We start from the raw sequence: 15884 nt of genomic DNA, 5'->3' as shown, positions 1-15884 counted from the left end.
TGCAGCCAAGCGTTCCCGCTCCATCTCTGCAACTCCTGATAATCGGTGATTGGGCTGATGAAACCTGGCAAGGCTCGCCAACGACGTGGATCGGAGGTTTGTTTTGAGCTTGCTCTTTATTGACACGCGTGATGTTCGCGTGTTGCTAAGTGGCGAAATGTGTTCTGCGGGCTCGTTTAGCTAGCGCTGAAAATTTTCCTTAAATGACGAAATCAGTGCCGATAATCAACGCAATGGCCAGTTAATTATACGAATGATTCAATCCAATAGCTCATGCCAACATTTTACCCGAATTTATGCACTGTTCGCCTCATACTGCTGAGTGCTTGTAGCCTCTGCCTCTCGGGGGTACGGGCCATTGCATTTGGAGGTATAGGCCATTCGTTATGATAGCTTTCTGTCTATGTTACAACACGAATAAATCTCGAGATCCTAGCCACTTACAGGTTGGCTATAGATTAATGAAAATGGGGCAGGCCACGTTAGTGTGCGTTCCCTACTAAAAATTCGCTCACCAGTGACAGCGTGTAATAAGCTGTTATGTCCACACGGTCGGGGTTCGGTGCAATAGGGTACAGCCGACCAATGTTTCCGGCTCTTTCCGTGTGTACTTTGATAACAATAAGCGTTATTTTTGGGAAATCTCTGGAAGGAAAAACAAGGAAAGAAACATGGTGGCGACAGAGATTATGGTGGAGCGACAAGACGCTTCTTATATATTCTTAGCGAAGTTCGCCCGCCGGCAACTTTCCGAATGTTTGTTCGGAAGATAACAGGACATCGCAGGAGTAACGCGTGTAGAGCGAGGGGGAAAATGGGCTCCCTTTTATCTTACGTTTTCATGCTGAAGTGAGAACTAAAAATTACATTTCTGATTTTAAACTGAAACGGAGAGCTACATATGACTAGTAACAACTGCGCACACTTAAGGCATGTAAATGACACCCCATTAGGCGACCTTACCTTGCCCCGATTGCAGTCTTACAGCGTGTTGCGGTTAGGGTGGCGTTCAAGGCATGCAATCCACCAAGCCCATCGACTACGGCGTGAAGTTGTAGAAAATGAAGAAAAGAAAAGGTTTATTACGAAGTGTCCTCTCTTGTTGAAATCCTTTCTCTGTTGCTGCAGGAATAAGGACGTATGACCTCGTGATACACAATTCGGCAGGAGAAGCCGAGATTCGCTTTAAAAGCTCTAGGCTGGACGGCGGGATTCCGAGGATGCGTTAATGTAGTGCTGCGGATTAATTGTTACCGTCTCAGTTTCTTTTCCTTCCGTGGACGGAACAATGTCCATAGTCCATTGCATAGAAAGGGCCTTGAGTTTCGCCAGGGTTGAAGCCTCCTGACACGGCATTCGAGGCTTCATTGGTGAGCTGCATACTCGCAAAGTTCACCTTCTAACGTTACAGCGTCCGTCTATACGATCTCCGACATTTCCCGCCGACGTAAGGCCACGGGGAGCGCTAGCCACCGCCTCCTAGGGTTAACTACCGTGCACATAAATATGTGAGAACGCGGTCGTGGGAACAGCAACCGACAAAACACAAGTTGGCAGTGCTAAGCACGCGTCCCGCAGAGGTTGTGGGTTCGCATTCCAACAGTGGCATGCTATCAGCTTGTCATTTAGGCTTTTATTACCCAAAAAGTATGAAAGCCATTGTTCACGCTAGTGGACACGGAGTCGGAGAAGGCGAAAGCTCATCGAAACAGGGTACAATGCCGTTTTTGTATACGCTGCCTCTTTTAAAATCCTGCCGCCACAGCCGTGTAACGAACCCACGACCTGAAATTCAAAGCAGGTTTAGGTGACGGCTCCCATCCGGCAGTTTATACTCACTCGGTGGCTAATTTGGCTTTGTCCAGGATCAGTTCACCTAGTCTTCCATTCATGAGCCCTACTCCCAAGGCGCAGTGGTGGCCAGGTGTAGTTTGGAAATCTCCCACAATCTGGACGAAGCGGGGGTCGAAAAACAGCGAAATGAGGCTTCATCATCTCGTTGTCATTATTATTTTTCTTTTAGCGCTTGTTTCATATTCTATGTATAGCGTGACGTACCAAACTGGCCCAGCATACATTTTACTCACTGGTACGATTTTCTAAAAAAGAGTTTTACTCCTCAAGTTATTTCCTTCAATGCGCGACTGAATGAATTAGCGGCACAAGCAATCAACGTCTAGTACCATGCGCCCGCTAGACGTTTTCTTTGAGTACTTTTCTTTAACCGACCGAATCCGACAGACCAGTTATTATTGTTTCCTGATGGTCTCGCGGTAACTATGTTCAGTCAACAAGCTTTAATTTTTATACCGCATATAGTTGACAGAACATGAGCAGGCGGGATTTGGCTGACATTAACTGCTTTCGCGGTGTTTCTCGGCATAATATTTTGCTGATCGAATAAATGCTGAAGGATGTTCACTCTACAACTACGTGATTACAACGCCCAAAGCTGGCGAAGGGCCCATCAGGATTCTCTCAAGTGCAGCTGCTAGCCTTAAGATTGATATTACTTTACTACTGCTCAATTTGCATTAACGCCTTCAACCTCACCAGATGTCCTAAAGCGAATCACTAGGGAACGCAAACAGTGAATGTGTTTAACTAGAGCCGTTGGGACTCCTGCATTTTAACCTTCGCGGAATAGATTGGAACAACCGATCACACGACGGCCGTGATGTCGCAAGTTCAGAATCACTGCTAGATGTATCGTTTCCGTTTTCACTGAACCAAATGGTAACTGATAACTGACCCGTATCACTTCAACATCATCAACTTTACTTGACTGAGTTCCTATAAGTAGTACTACTAGAAGTTCATATATATATATATATATATATATATATATATATATATATATATATATATATATATATATATATATGTGTGTGTGTGCGTGTGTGTGTGTGTGTGTGTGTGTGTGTGTGCGAATTATCGTACTTTCTAGGTCTGTGGGTTTGTGCGCTCGGGCTCTTTGTATAAGCAAGCGGAATGGGTACGCCGATACTTAAGGTATTGTAACACCGGCCATGGATTGCCAGGGAAGTACGCTGACCGGCTTTGCAATGCAGTCGTACAACCTCGTAAACCTTAGTCTACTTTTACGACGTATACACTGTGCTATATCCTCCTCCAGATTCTAGATATACAAATTTCGTTGGCGTAATATGAAAATAGGCATTCTGATGCGGACATGAATAGATCTTCTGTAAAACTACTCAGTTCACCTCGCCTGGGCTGACGATTCGAATAATGAGCGCCTGCGGCGCGCAGTGCTGTGTGGCAGAGCTGTCTTTTGTGGGTTCGCAACTTTTTTTTTAACGAATAGAAATTGTTTCTTGCAGTACTGACTTTTTTTCGCCGATCATGGCGGAATGTGCAGCAATGCTAATATTCAATCTTAGTGCTTTCCTCCTAGTAAAAATATGCGCAATATAAATAAAAGTGAATAAGCACAAATTGTATGCATGGGACTAGAAAAACAAAGCAACTTTATTCTGGTAAAGAAACTGAACCGCCCACAAAAATATAAGTACATCGGTGTCCACATTTAATGCAACCTGCTTTGGAGTACTCACATTTAATGTGTCATTAAGAATACTAAGTGCATTCCATATGCTCTTCCTACGCGATCTGCAAGGTATGGAATACTTGTATATACCGTATTCGGTCTACTTTAGGCGAATACGCTTTAGAGGTAAACTGTTTGCATAGCTCGGTCTCCCAATGGGCCTGTCGCGTTCTTGGCAAAAACTCAAAACAGTAGGCGGGAGGCGCCCGATGCGTGCAAAGTTGGGTTTCTAGTAGCACCACTAGATGGCGCTCACTTCCTCGCCTCCCCGCAAGCAAGAGCTTGGTGGCGCAACCCGCCGCCCCGTTCCAAAGGGGACGCTCATAACATCCATCCATCCATCCCCGGCAGCGGCGGCGCCGGCAGTGCAGTAAAGTGGAAAGTTGGGCTAGTTGGTGAGTGATCATCATACCTTGCTGGTGAAGCAGCGCACTGACACGGACAAAGTGAAAAGAGCAGCACGTAAGGACAGAAAAGAGCAACACGTAAAGAATCTAGTGAACTTTGGAGTGAAGAACGATTTACGGTTTCTGACTTCTGATGAGGAAGGTTGTTTTGTAGTCGTGCCTGAAGGTCTCTTCCAAGAGAAGGCGATGGCAGCGGTCAGAAAGAATATCGTTCGTGTCGACGTAAAAGCTAAAAAGGTGAGGGATAAAGCAGTCACATTACTGGCAAGCAAGAATTTTGAGCGACTTGCTTCAGCAGTTAAGCGCTCGTGCAGCTACACATTGAATTGTTTTTCGTGGTAAAAACACATAAGGTTGACGTTCCGTTCAGAGCCATAGTATCAGAAAGGGACTCGTGGCAGTTGGTTGTCTCTTCATTTCTTCAAGACCACCTTAATGGCTTGATAGTTACCGATCCGTTCGTTTCACCAAACTCTGAAACGTTAGTAACGTACTGAAGCACGTCTAACCCTGGACGATGTGAATTCTTCAGCATAGATGTACAGGATCTGTATTACAATATTCCGCATGGTCCCTTATTATCGAGTGTTAGGCATTGTACAACGGAAGACAACGACGAGATGGAATTTGTCAGCAAATGTGGCGTATCAGTTAATACTTTGCTTGAACTATTAACCTTTTACCTCGAGTCCACCTTTGTAATGTGGAATAATGTTATGTACAGACAAAAGTCCGGTATATGTATAGGCTCAAAAGTAGCTCCGGTACTTAGCAAAATTTTTTTAGGTAGCATAGACAAAGCGATAGATGCAAACCTTAAAGACCTAGCGGTAAAAGTGTTACGCTTTGTTGACGATGTTTTGGTTATAGTCGAACATGGTGTTTTGGACGTAAGAGTGAATGAAGTCTTAAAAGTGTTCAAGGACAACAGCCAACGAATGGCTTTCACTGTTGAGTTGCCGAAGAATGGCAAGCTACAGTTTTTAGATTTGGCGTTAACTTCCACACCGGACCATGTTTGCTGGTCATACAATCCACGATCAGAAAAGCCTTTGCTTAGCTATAATTCTGGACACTCTAAAATTGTAAAAAGTGGCATAACTTTCTCGTGCCTAAGGGCGGCCTTAACTAAGTCTTGCCTGGAAAAAATAAAAGAAACTTTCAGCCAACAGGTTATCAGACTAAAGAATGCAGGATATGAAAAACATGTACTCTGTACATCAGCTTATAAGTTGATTCGTTATGTGCGCAATGACTATCAGAAAGAGCGCAACAGAAAAGAGATTGATAGCAAAAAAATTGTGTCACTACCATATGCCCACAAAATTGCGCATAACTTAAAAAACGTAGGTGGCAGATATGGTCTACGAGTAGTTTTTTCAGCGCCGAACAAAACTAGGAAAAATATGTGCCGGACAGGATCGTAGAGTTTCAACAAAAGTAAAAGTAAATGGTCGTAAGTGCACAGTCAAGCATAAAGAAAAACTTGTCGAGTGCAGGTCATCTGTAGTCTACTGTTTACCCATATCGTGTGGAAAAGTATACATCGGCCAAACGGGTCGATGTGTAAACACGAGACTTTTGGAGCATGAAAGGTAACTGGGAGGAAACATTCATTCCCACATTAAGGGGCACTGCTCACAACATGGGTGCTGGCCGCTTTACAATGATACCACAGTTTTATCACACCATAAGGACCAAGTAACCAGGGATATAATCGAAGCCTTTCATATTCACAAGAGGAGAGAAGGTTGTATCAGTCAGCCATCTGTACATCTAAGCCATGGTGAGGTTGCCTTTTTGGAAGTACACTAAAGAGAAAAGAAAAAAAGTGTGATAAAAATGGTTGTTAGGGCTGCAACAAATTATGATAGGATTGCCACACCATGATAGATAGGTGCCATATCTTTGACGCCCGAGTATGCGCGGGCAAATGATTTTTAAAAAATGCCTTTAATCTTGCCTTGATTTTTCTTTGACGCCTGAGGGTGCGCGGGTATATAAATATGACGTATGTGTTCCGAAATAAAATAGTTGCGAGTGAAGCGAGTGTCTTTTCCTGTTTGTCTTCACTGTGTCCGTGTCAGTGCGCTGCTTCACCAGCAAGGTATGATGGCCGGCAGTGCGGGGAATATGAAGGATTACCGCCCAAGCACTCCGTGCGGAGGCGGTGTTATTCGCTCAGTTAATCCCTACGGTCCATTAAACAACGGCTTGCTAGGCTGCCGCTTCTCGGTACGCAGGTGCTGCTTGTGCTCGGCTGCACGAGCCTCTTCTTTTGCCCGGGCTGCAGCATCCATACGGCGCAGACGAGCTCGTTACCGCTGCTCGCGGTGCTGCAGATCGAAAGGTGCCTGCTCCTCAGGAGTACATATGTCGCGTGGCCGACGCATTTCGCAGCCGGAGAGAAACTGATGCGCGCGCGCTCGACAGCTACGCAAAGCAACAGCGTCACTACTGGTGCAGCCAATGGCGCACTTCATTTCTTTTTCGCGCGTGCGCATGGGGTTGCGACGAAGGCGTTTTCGGCGTACAGGCGACAGACGGACGGACAGATGAACCTGCTAGGCAGATACATCTTCACTGTAAGAAAAGAAACAGAAAGCTCGTCTTCGAGCATTGCGGTCGCCGCAAGAAATTTCCGGTAAGGATTACGGTTGGATAAGCTACAGTCGCCAGGAAGCCGAAACTGCAGGGAGCGATTAACAATGCTTTCGTATTTAAAAGAAGAACCCACCTGGAAACTGATTTGGGTTTTCGCATGCCATGAGAAGGCTACAAAGATTCCTGAAGAACAGTGTGCTCAAGAAGCGCGACGAAAGGGTGGTAAAGTGCGAACCTCTATTCTTTGTTTCGCTTCGTAGATGCACTTACTAGTGGCGCAAGCGATGTCGCAGGCCGGTAAAGCATCTTAGTCAAACACCAATATCACCATGTGATTAATTTCAGGCTACGTCTCAACGAGCAATCGTTTTAGTTCTCGTTTAGGACTTCGCAGTCCAACTACCTCCACAGCGTGCATTGGAGACCAACCTCTTTTTCACATTAGTGTCCGAACTCCAGGTGTCGGCCTATGATCGATAGTGAAGATTTACGGTAACCACTAGGAACTGCCGACCACAGAAGCGCGAACACCACGGCGTAGAAAAGTAGTCACTGTTTCGCCAAAAAGGTGGCGCTTTGCTAGCGATAGTAAGATAATTGCCACTTACACCAAATGAAGACTCACGCTTTATCAGCCTTGCATATTGAAGCAAACACTCGCTTACTAATAAAAATCGTAGTATCACGTGAGCACAGATAAACTTGACCATATCTCACTCGTTGAACGCGAGTAGTCGCCGGGACAACGCTGGCATAATTAAGAGCGTCGACAGTGGGGGGAAAAACGCTTCTCGCTAATTGGATATCACGTGACCTTCAAGGCCAAGCGGGGATGGAGCCAGAACTATCTCGGCTGACCATTTGCCGCCGCACCCGCCGCAGTTTACCTCGAAGATACGTTGTGCGGGTGGCGTGTATGCCGGACATGCGCTCAGGCGTGCGTACAGCTGGGGACATCCACGGTTAGGCTGAATAATGGTCTAAGGGTATTGGTGGCACTGAAAGAACTTTACTGAAAACTCGACTATTGCGACAATACAGTGTCTCGAACGATGCAGGCGAAGGGTAAAACAGTGTTCTGTGGCTGGAAATCAGTGGTAAAGAATCTAGCGATGTCGATAAAGATGCCGAGTGAAGTTTGCAAATGCTTGCAACGAGCGTCGAAAACAGCGACAAGATGAATTTTTTCTCAGACGAACACCTTTCTTTTTACTGTGAAAGGAGAAAAAGGCGAAAGCGGGATCGGACGTTTCGAAAAGTTGAATTTGCTCTTTCAAGGTGTCATATGTGGACATGTCAATTCCAAGGTGGCCTATGCTATCCTTGCATATGCAGCTTTGAAAAAGACAAGTCCACTTGTCGAAATTTGGCTCGCGTTTTGCTCATGGTCTTGAGTTTTCATTTTCCGCCTTCCCCATGGTTGCATCCCCCGAGTGCGTTTCCAGACGGGGTACCACAGCCGACTTACGTCTGTATGGGCGACAGTAATAGAAGTTAAAATTGTCAGATTGTTCAGCACAGGTGCGCGAGGGTGCATGAGCTGGCTGGTTTCGCTTACGCCATAGACGCAGGAAACAAATGGGCAAATTTGGAGCATTTGAAATAACTGCTTCACGAACGCTTCGCTTCCGTTGATTCTAAGGTGTGCATTGGATGTGCATTATTATTTAAAAAAGATTTTCTGACTTTCCAAAATTTGGCCGCCATCATAGAATCGAGGCCAGCTTAGATTCGTGGGCATTCGGTTTAACGCTTCTTCGTAGTAAACCTTAGTTCGCCGCGTCGTTATGGGAGCTGTGACAAGACCCAATTCGCTGGAAATGTCGCAGAAGTCTTCGGCCTTATTCATTTTATCTTATCGGTCATATCTCTAGTATAACGCAAACATAGTAACGTGCTTCTCTAGCAAGCCTCATATATCGCCGTAGACTATTTCATTGAGGCATCACCGTGACCTGCGCGAGCGATTCTAGACAGCCATATTTAAATTCATATGTGCCCCCATATCGATCGACTTTGATCACCTTTCCCCATCACTACTTACTATTGAATGTGGTAATGCATTTATGAAACTATCAGTTACCATTGCATCATTTGAATATTAGATATTATATATTTTCGGGCCCCCTTTTTCTCGCAATTCGCTGTGTTCTTTTTAATCAAGAATAATTCCCACTTGTGTTTAAGCCTCCCATTTCATATTAAATTATTTTTACCAACCGTGCGGGACCGATTCCTTCTATAATAATATACCTTGATGGTATAATAAAGAAGTAAAAATAGGTATAGTGGCCGTGTATATATGTATGCTTACCTTCAAGTACTGGAGTGGGCCCGGTTTGGGCGTGTCGTAGTCCTCTATTTTATCTACGTTCAGCATGCCGAAGTGCACGAAGTTGTCGTTGAAGAGCTTGGTCATGGCGCCCTCAATATCCTCCTGTTTGGTGCTTACCAGATCACCGATCGCCCTGCGCAAAATGACGAAAGAAACAGGCGAGTGCATTTTCCTATTCTTTTCGACAACAACTGAACTGGAACAACCGCTCAGCAACAATCGAATGCTACACCCTCCTTAAGTCAGCCTCCCACTTACACCGTCAACGACACACCTCCTACTGCCTGTTTCCTCTTATTGTATCTTGGAATATGCATGTCGATTTTGTTAATTACGTACGCCAGCCCCGTGTCTCTCTGTTTGCGCTGAAATTTCCGTTACGCCCATACCCATGCACCCCTGGTGAGAGTCAAACTCAAGTGCGCCAGTTCTGTCAAGGACCGATGCACAGCTACCTTATCGCATGCTTTCTCCAAAGTGTCCAACCGCGCCGACCTAATTGTTGTATCGAATTAGTTGGGTGAAACCATTGTATCTTCTATAATATGACTGCCTGGTCTTTCTTGCCTCGAATCTCGTCGCATGTGCTCGTGTTTCCCTTGGTTGCGAAAGGCATTTTACTAGCCCAGTAATTCTATAACAGCAAATTCTGGCTCCTATACTACCCCTTTTTCGCGCAGGGACCAGGAATTCCAAGCATGAGTTCGCCTCATGCCGAAGCAACCTTTTTTTTCCAATTCCTTAATAATACCCACATGTAAACGAATGAAATCATCTCCCTGGTTCCGTTGCTGCAGTTTTTGATGCTACCACCTTCAAGAAAGCCACGTTTGAAAATTTTTTGCTTACAGAAAAAAAAACCCACTCCTCTACATTAAAGGCTTCGGGACATTACGTACGGAAACAAATAAATAAGAAAGATAAATAAAGCAACGGCAACACTGACACTTCCTTAAGCTAATGCGAAGATTCAAAGATCACGCGACCAACACAGATTCCACCGTATTCGAGAACGCTTTTTCATTCGGGCTCCACTTCGGCTGAAGAAAGTGCATGGTGGCGCCGCCACTCGACAGCAGTGAACAAGGCTTGTCATCAGCGGCTCAAACAATACGCCCTGTTATTGGCAGCAAACTACGAGCGAGGGTTGCCTGCTCCGTCTGCATTGTTTGCAAATAATGGTGCATTGACCCGTCCTGTCAAACATGCCACAAGTTAAATTATCTTCTGCAGCAATTCTATGCAGTCTGAAATCAACTAGAATGAGAATATATGTGCAAGGGACAAAGTATCGTGAAGAGGAGTCCGTGCTTCTTGCCTCACCAGCAGTGAACAGACTTGGCAAAAGCAACTCGCGTGCACTTTTGCGTACAGTCACTGCATAAAAAGAATAGATTATGGAAATATTTCTTCATTACCCTCAAGAGAAAGCGCTGCCCGTGGCCTCCGAGATGTGGCTATCACAAGACCTTTCCTATCACAAGACCTCTCCGAACCATCCACGTTACAGGTGTTATCGGCTTCTTAATGCAAGACGTCATTTTACACAACCGCACCCCTCATCAGCTTTTCAAAGAGCTGCGTTTGGTGTAAAGTTAGCGAAGCGTTACTTCTTTCTTGTGCCAGCATACAAAAGCTTATGAATGCGTACCGCCCTTATAAGAACGGTTTTATCGAACGCTTGGATCGCACGATCACTGATATGTTGTCAATTTATCTTTCATCTAATTACCGAGACTAGGACATTCTGTTACCTTTTCTCACCTATGCGTACAGCTCCTCAGGCCCTGACAACCACGGCTACTCTCATTGCATGTTCTCGCTGGCGCCTTTTGGCAGGCTTCTTCCGCACCCTGCGCAACTGTCATGAGAATAGGCTTGCGACGCCATTGCTACAACAAAGAGACACATCCGATTGCGCGCCTTCACCTATGCGATGTACACACGCCGGAAGTTGTACCACCCCAACCACTGGCAAGGCCACTTGAGTGCGTGCGATCTTGCCCTTTTCTGGTCCCCTTCTCAGCCCGTTAGCTTCTCCGAAAAACTACTTCGCGGTACTGCGGCCCTTACCATGTAATCGTGTCCAGCACGCCTTACCACGGCAAGTTGCAGACGTTACTTTAGAAATAGGCGCCGTTCGATCCTACCACGCCTTCTGCTTCCTCAAACATGATGCACATTTCCGCCTAAAGCTGTACCCCTCGCCTGCGAACCTGTCTTTGGCACCTGGTCGACGCTTTTCCGGCCCGAGTCAATGTCGTGAGATTGCAATCAATGTGACAAAGATTACACTGGTCACTGTGTAGAAGGAAACGATGATTGTAGAGATTTTTTTCCGCCATCTTGGCTGTGTTCTAGCTTGGTGAACAGAGCTTATCAAAACATTTTTCTTTATACCTTTAGCTGTGGAAATTGAACCGAAATCCCCTAGGGTTAAAAAGCAGAAAACATGTAGCCCCTTTGTCACATGCTATACAGGGTGTCTTTCTTTAGCTGCACCAAATTTTCAGAGATTGCCTATGTCCACAGCAGATTTCTAACTTTTAATATCAATTACTCAACGAGATGGCCATTCCTTCTACGAAAAAGCAACATATCGAATTGTATAATTAGCGTAATTAAGCTAATGAACCTTGCGATTATTTATTTGCGTCAGATACTTCAATGCACGAATTATAGGCTCTGAGTTCGCAAGGCGTATACAATTCAAATGAATTCTCTGGAGAGCACAAGTTCCAAGATAGTAATTCTTAATGTGTCCGACGATATTCATTGGCGTTGCAGTTACTTATTTAGGAAGGCGCTGGTTTTTGCGTTGAAGCACAAAAGTAACTGAAACACGAATGCATTTCGTCAGACTTTCTTAAAATTCACATCACGGAACTGGTGCTGTCCATAGAATTCGTTCCAAGCGGTTACGTCTTGTGAACTCAGCGTCGATAATTCGTAGGTCGAAATATGTGGTGTAAAGCAATTAGGTAAAATGTTCAATAGACTAATTACGTTATTATTCAACTGATCATTTTGATTTCTCGTAGAAGTAATGGCCACTTCATCAAGTGATTTAGACTAAAGGTTAGAATTGTGTTACGTGCCATAGGTAATCATTAGAAAATTTGGTGCGGCTAAAGAAACCACCCTGTATATGAATTCAGCGTAGATTATGAAAAAGCCGTATCACAAGGGTGAAACAGATGTGAAAAAAAAAACCAAAGACTTCAGCGATAGCGACTTCAAAGACTCAAAGACTTCAGCGATAGGTTCGGCTTTGAAGTCATCTGCTATGACAGCAGTATTCACTACTCTGTGAAGACTATTATCTTGTTTTCATTACCAGCGTCTTCCGCAAAAGCGGCTGACGTCAGGGACATCGGAGTGGCATATAAAAGGTCAAATGTACGCTATAGAAAAATTAGGCTCATGCCTAGCCGCTATCTAACAATGTTATTTCTGAAAGAGGGAAATTAGGGCCATCATATAACCGCTTATTACGTATTCATGACTCTTTTATGTGCTGCTGCTCTTTTTTTTAATGATAGGCATCAACAGCTCACGCACTGTCGTACGCTCGTATGAGAAATCGAAAAAAATAAAGACTTGCGGGGAGCCACAGCTACAACAGTGAAGGCTATACATCAAGTGAGAACGCGCTACACCTTCAAATGAGCCATCACGCTGTTTCTTATTTTGGACTTACTATCCCAGTGTGGCCAATGTGCTTGTACTGGAAGCACGATTCACCGCATGTCCTGAAGAAGGTCGTTCTACTTCACTTATTATGGTGCACGCTGCTCTCAATCACGGAGTTATTAGGTCACGTTGCATTGAGGTGTAATGAACTCCTCCTATTGCTAGTGGGCTTTTCTGTTCGTCACAGAAACAAAGCAGATTGGGAGGCATGGGTGAGCTCACCCCGGATACATCGAAGTTCCGAACGTTGTCTTCGAGTACGTCGCTGCGGCGGACCGGACCACCTTGAAGGCGGTGTCGCTGTACAGTGGCTCTATCATGTTGTTCTTCTCGTTGAAGAAGACGTCCGTGTAGAATATGTTGTCGCATGTTCCATCGGGGGGCACCAAATCCGTGATCACGGCTTGGCGCCCGACCGTGCAAGACAACATGGGCGGTTTTACTGCGAAATACAAAAACCCACTGTATACACTGGATCACTCTAATGCGCCATTTCGCGCACATGCTTATTGAACTTTATCGAGCGCGGACGGGTATATTAACGAAGTAAGAGTTGAGATTTAGTCGGCAAGGTGTGCTACGCTATAGCAGTGTGTTGGTAGTGAACCAACCACTGCTAGTTCGCCGAGCTAAGTGCCAATTAGGTGGTGTAAATATATATGCTGTTAAACGATAGTACCCTCACAACGCTGCCAACTTAACCTCAATGAAATGAGCAGCTCTTTTTAAATATAGTTTTTGGAAAGCGCTGCTGAATAACTTACGCTGGTGTGTTGCGGTGAAGTTCAACAGGTGGCTGAAAGTTCCATGAACATCATCTCTGTGCATGAATGTTGCTCTTACTAGATTTCTTGAATCACCCAGAATAGATTGATAGGTTTTAGGCCAAATAGGAGAATCCGTGTTTTTCTTCGTAAAATATAGCAAATAGAACTTGCGCAAATTCAGAACTCTGCGAACTAAACATAAATCGACTTTCATTTGAGACGAGCATGTGAATATTTACTTATATGGAAGCGTGGAGCACCCCAACTGGAAGAATAAAGACTTCAAGGAATGTTTAATTACGGTACCACGCATGTGAGAGTTATTTCGCACCATAAACGTAGCTCTTTAACTTTGGTAAATGAGTCCAATAGGAGCATTCTGCTGGAAGTGTCAAATAAGTCTTAGAATAACAGTTATTAGCAGCACATACATGAGCACGCTAACTTGTCCAGCTTTCCACCTTTGATGTTGGTATTGAACAACATTACACTTCAGGTAAACATGACTTTGTGTGTTGTCATTCGTCTCTTTCTTGTAATAAGCTCGTGTGCGCCGGTCAGGTTCTGCCATATATAAAGCCCAAGGCGCATTGGCATGTCTGATGAGTTTACGCCATTCTCTCGAAATAATTGACTTGAAGAGTATTCAACATTTTCCGCAATACGGCCGCGTAGATGATCAAGAAAAAAAAACGGTGATTACAGCTGAAGGTGAGCTTGGCCACATCACACTGAGCGAAGCTTCAGAGCGGGTCAAATAAAGGACGCAAACACGTTTCTCGACTAACTGCCGATGGCAACAGAGAAGAACACACGCACGCCCAATATATAGCTTGTACAAACACATAATGCCTCGATTGAATAAAAACACTGAATCCCTCTGCCTCTTTAAGTAACTAATTTCGGGAAAAAAGCAGCAATCTTAACTTAGAGCTATTAAAAAATGAAATCTAGAAAAATGAAAGAAGTCACAAAAAACATCGTAACCTAACGCAGCTTCACACACCTGCCACTAAAGCTCCCGTAAAGTCCATTGTCGAAGTACCGATGGGATCCGAAGCCTCAACTGCTACATACAGTTTGCTCAAGCAAAAGCGGTATAGGTGGAAAAGCGCACCTGTTTCCTCCGCTTCTTATAATAACGAGAAACAATCGTCTTTCGAAAATTCGCAAATTAAAATGTCGCATTGAAGCTATAGAAGTTTCCATTGGCCCACAGTACACTTATGTGGAGGAAACTACACAAAAGTCATTGCTTGTACGTATGAGGCGCAGTTTAGAAGTTTATTGATGTATATATAATGTGTATACAGATCGCATTGACAAGTATTTCTTTTATTATTATTATTATTATTATTATTATTATTATTATTATTATTATTATTATTATTATTATTATTATTATTATTATTATTATTATTATTATTATTATTATTATTATTATTATTATTATTATTATTATTATTATTATTATCAATCTTTAAGGATTGAAATGTTGCGTAACGTGTATATATTTTTTCAACTTACTCGTGGACTTCGCACCAAAGTACATTATTTTTCTACATCATATTTTCGAAACTAGGCTCTGCAGTGAAAGTTTCCCTTTGGGCCTTTTTTCTACGCACTAGAACGCCTTCCGCAATCGGGCCTTCTGCGAGTTGGAACAGAAAGGTGGTGGCGTATCGATTATCGTTGACAATTTGGCGAGGCACTCCCGGCGAGACGACATAGAAAGTTTGCAGGAGTCCGTTCATTTAGAAATCAGCCTAACGCACGGCGAGAAGTGGTTTATTGTATCTCCCTATGTATCGACGAATGAATATTTCCCCTGTCCTCTTTGATGAGATCATCTCTTGTATTGAAAGTATATTATCTTTCCGTAGCGAGAGTGGAGTAACCGTTATTCGTAATTTTAGTACACCCGGAATTGACTAGAGCATGCCAAGTGGCGCCTGCTATTAGGCTTTCGAGCCTTCTGCTACTTTACGCAACATAACATTATCGCGAATTTCTCTGGTAATTTCACAGACCAGTGCCTGTTAAATGCTCAAGCTAAACGAAATGACTCGTACTGACATTTCATTTGTGCGTCCTTTCCTGATAGGTTTCGTTCGTTACTAAAAAATAACTGCCTGTGTGTCAGCGCTCAGGCAGAGCTCCTCCAGTTGCATAATTGAATTTTTCCGCTTTGCTTTCAAGCGAGGTGATTATGTCGATTTATATGATACCTTGTCCGCTAACGAGTGGTTACTAGATAAAGACAAAACCAAACTGCATGACTAAGTAGGTCAGTTTACAGACCTGGTTTTGAAGACGATGCGAAAAGGTGTCCCCCTGTACAAGGTTGGTAGCTATAAATATCTCCTCTGGCTTTTGTCTGAACTTAAAACTGGCCTAAAGTACAGTGATGGCGTGCACAGAAGATTCAGAAATCCTGTGCCTAATGGGTGGCGAGAAGAATTCCGCTTTATTTTTCAGGCTCTCAGCAAACGTCTATACAAGTCGGA

At 44.2% G+C, this 15884-nt stretch overlaps 1 protein-coding gene across 1 annotated transcript in view; it reads right to left on the bottom strand.

Annotated features, from left to right (window-relative positions):
* Nucleotides 1-15884, bottom strand: part of LOC142587116 (uncharacterized) — a 74495-nt gene that overhangs the window by 51153 nt on the left and 7458 nt on the right. The window contains exons 2-5 of the mRNA XM_075698004.1: nucleotides 12833-13052; nucleotides 8897-9050; nucleotides 1840-1949; nucleotides 516-645 (exon numbers count right to left, since the gene is read on the bottom strand). Coding sequence (XP_075554119.1) covers nucleotides 516-645; nucleotides 1840-1949; nucleotides 8897-9050; nucleotides 12833-13041 — 603 coding nt within the window. The 5' untranslated portion in view covers nucleotides 13042-13052. The remainder of the gene's footprint in view (nucleotides 1-515; nucleotides 646-1839; nucleotides 1950-8896; nucleotides 9051-12832; nucleotides 13053-15884) is intronic.

This window comes from Dermacentor variabilis, chromosome 7 (assembly GCF_050947875.1).
Source record: "Dermacentor variabilis isolate Ectoservices chromosome 7, ASM5094787v1, whole genome shotgun sequence".
Classification (NCBI taxonomy): Eukaryota; Metazoa; Arthropoda; class Arachnida; order Ixodida; family Ixodidae; genus Dermacentor; species Dermacentor variabilis.
This window is presented reverse-complemented; position numbering and strand designations above follow the sequence as displayed.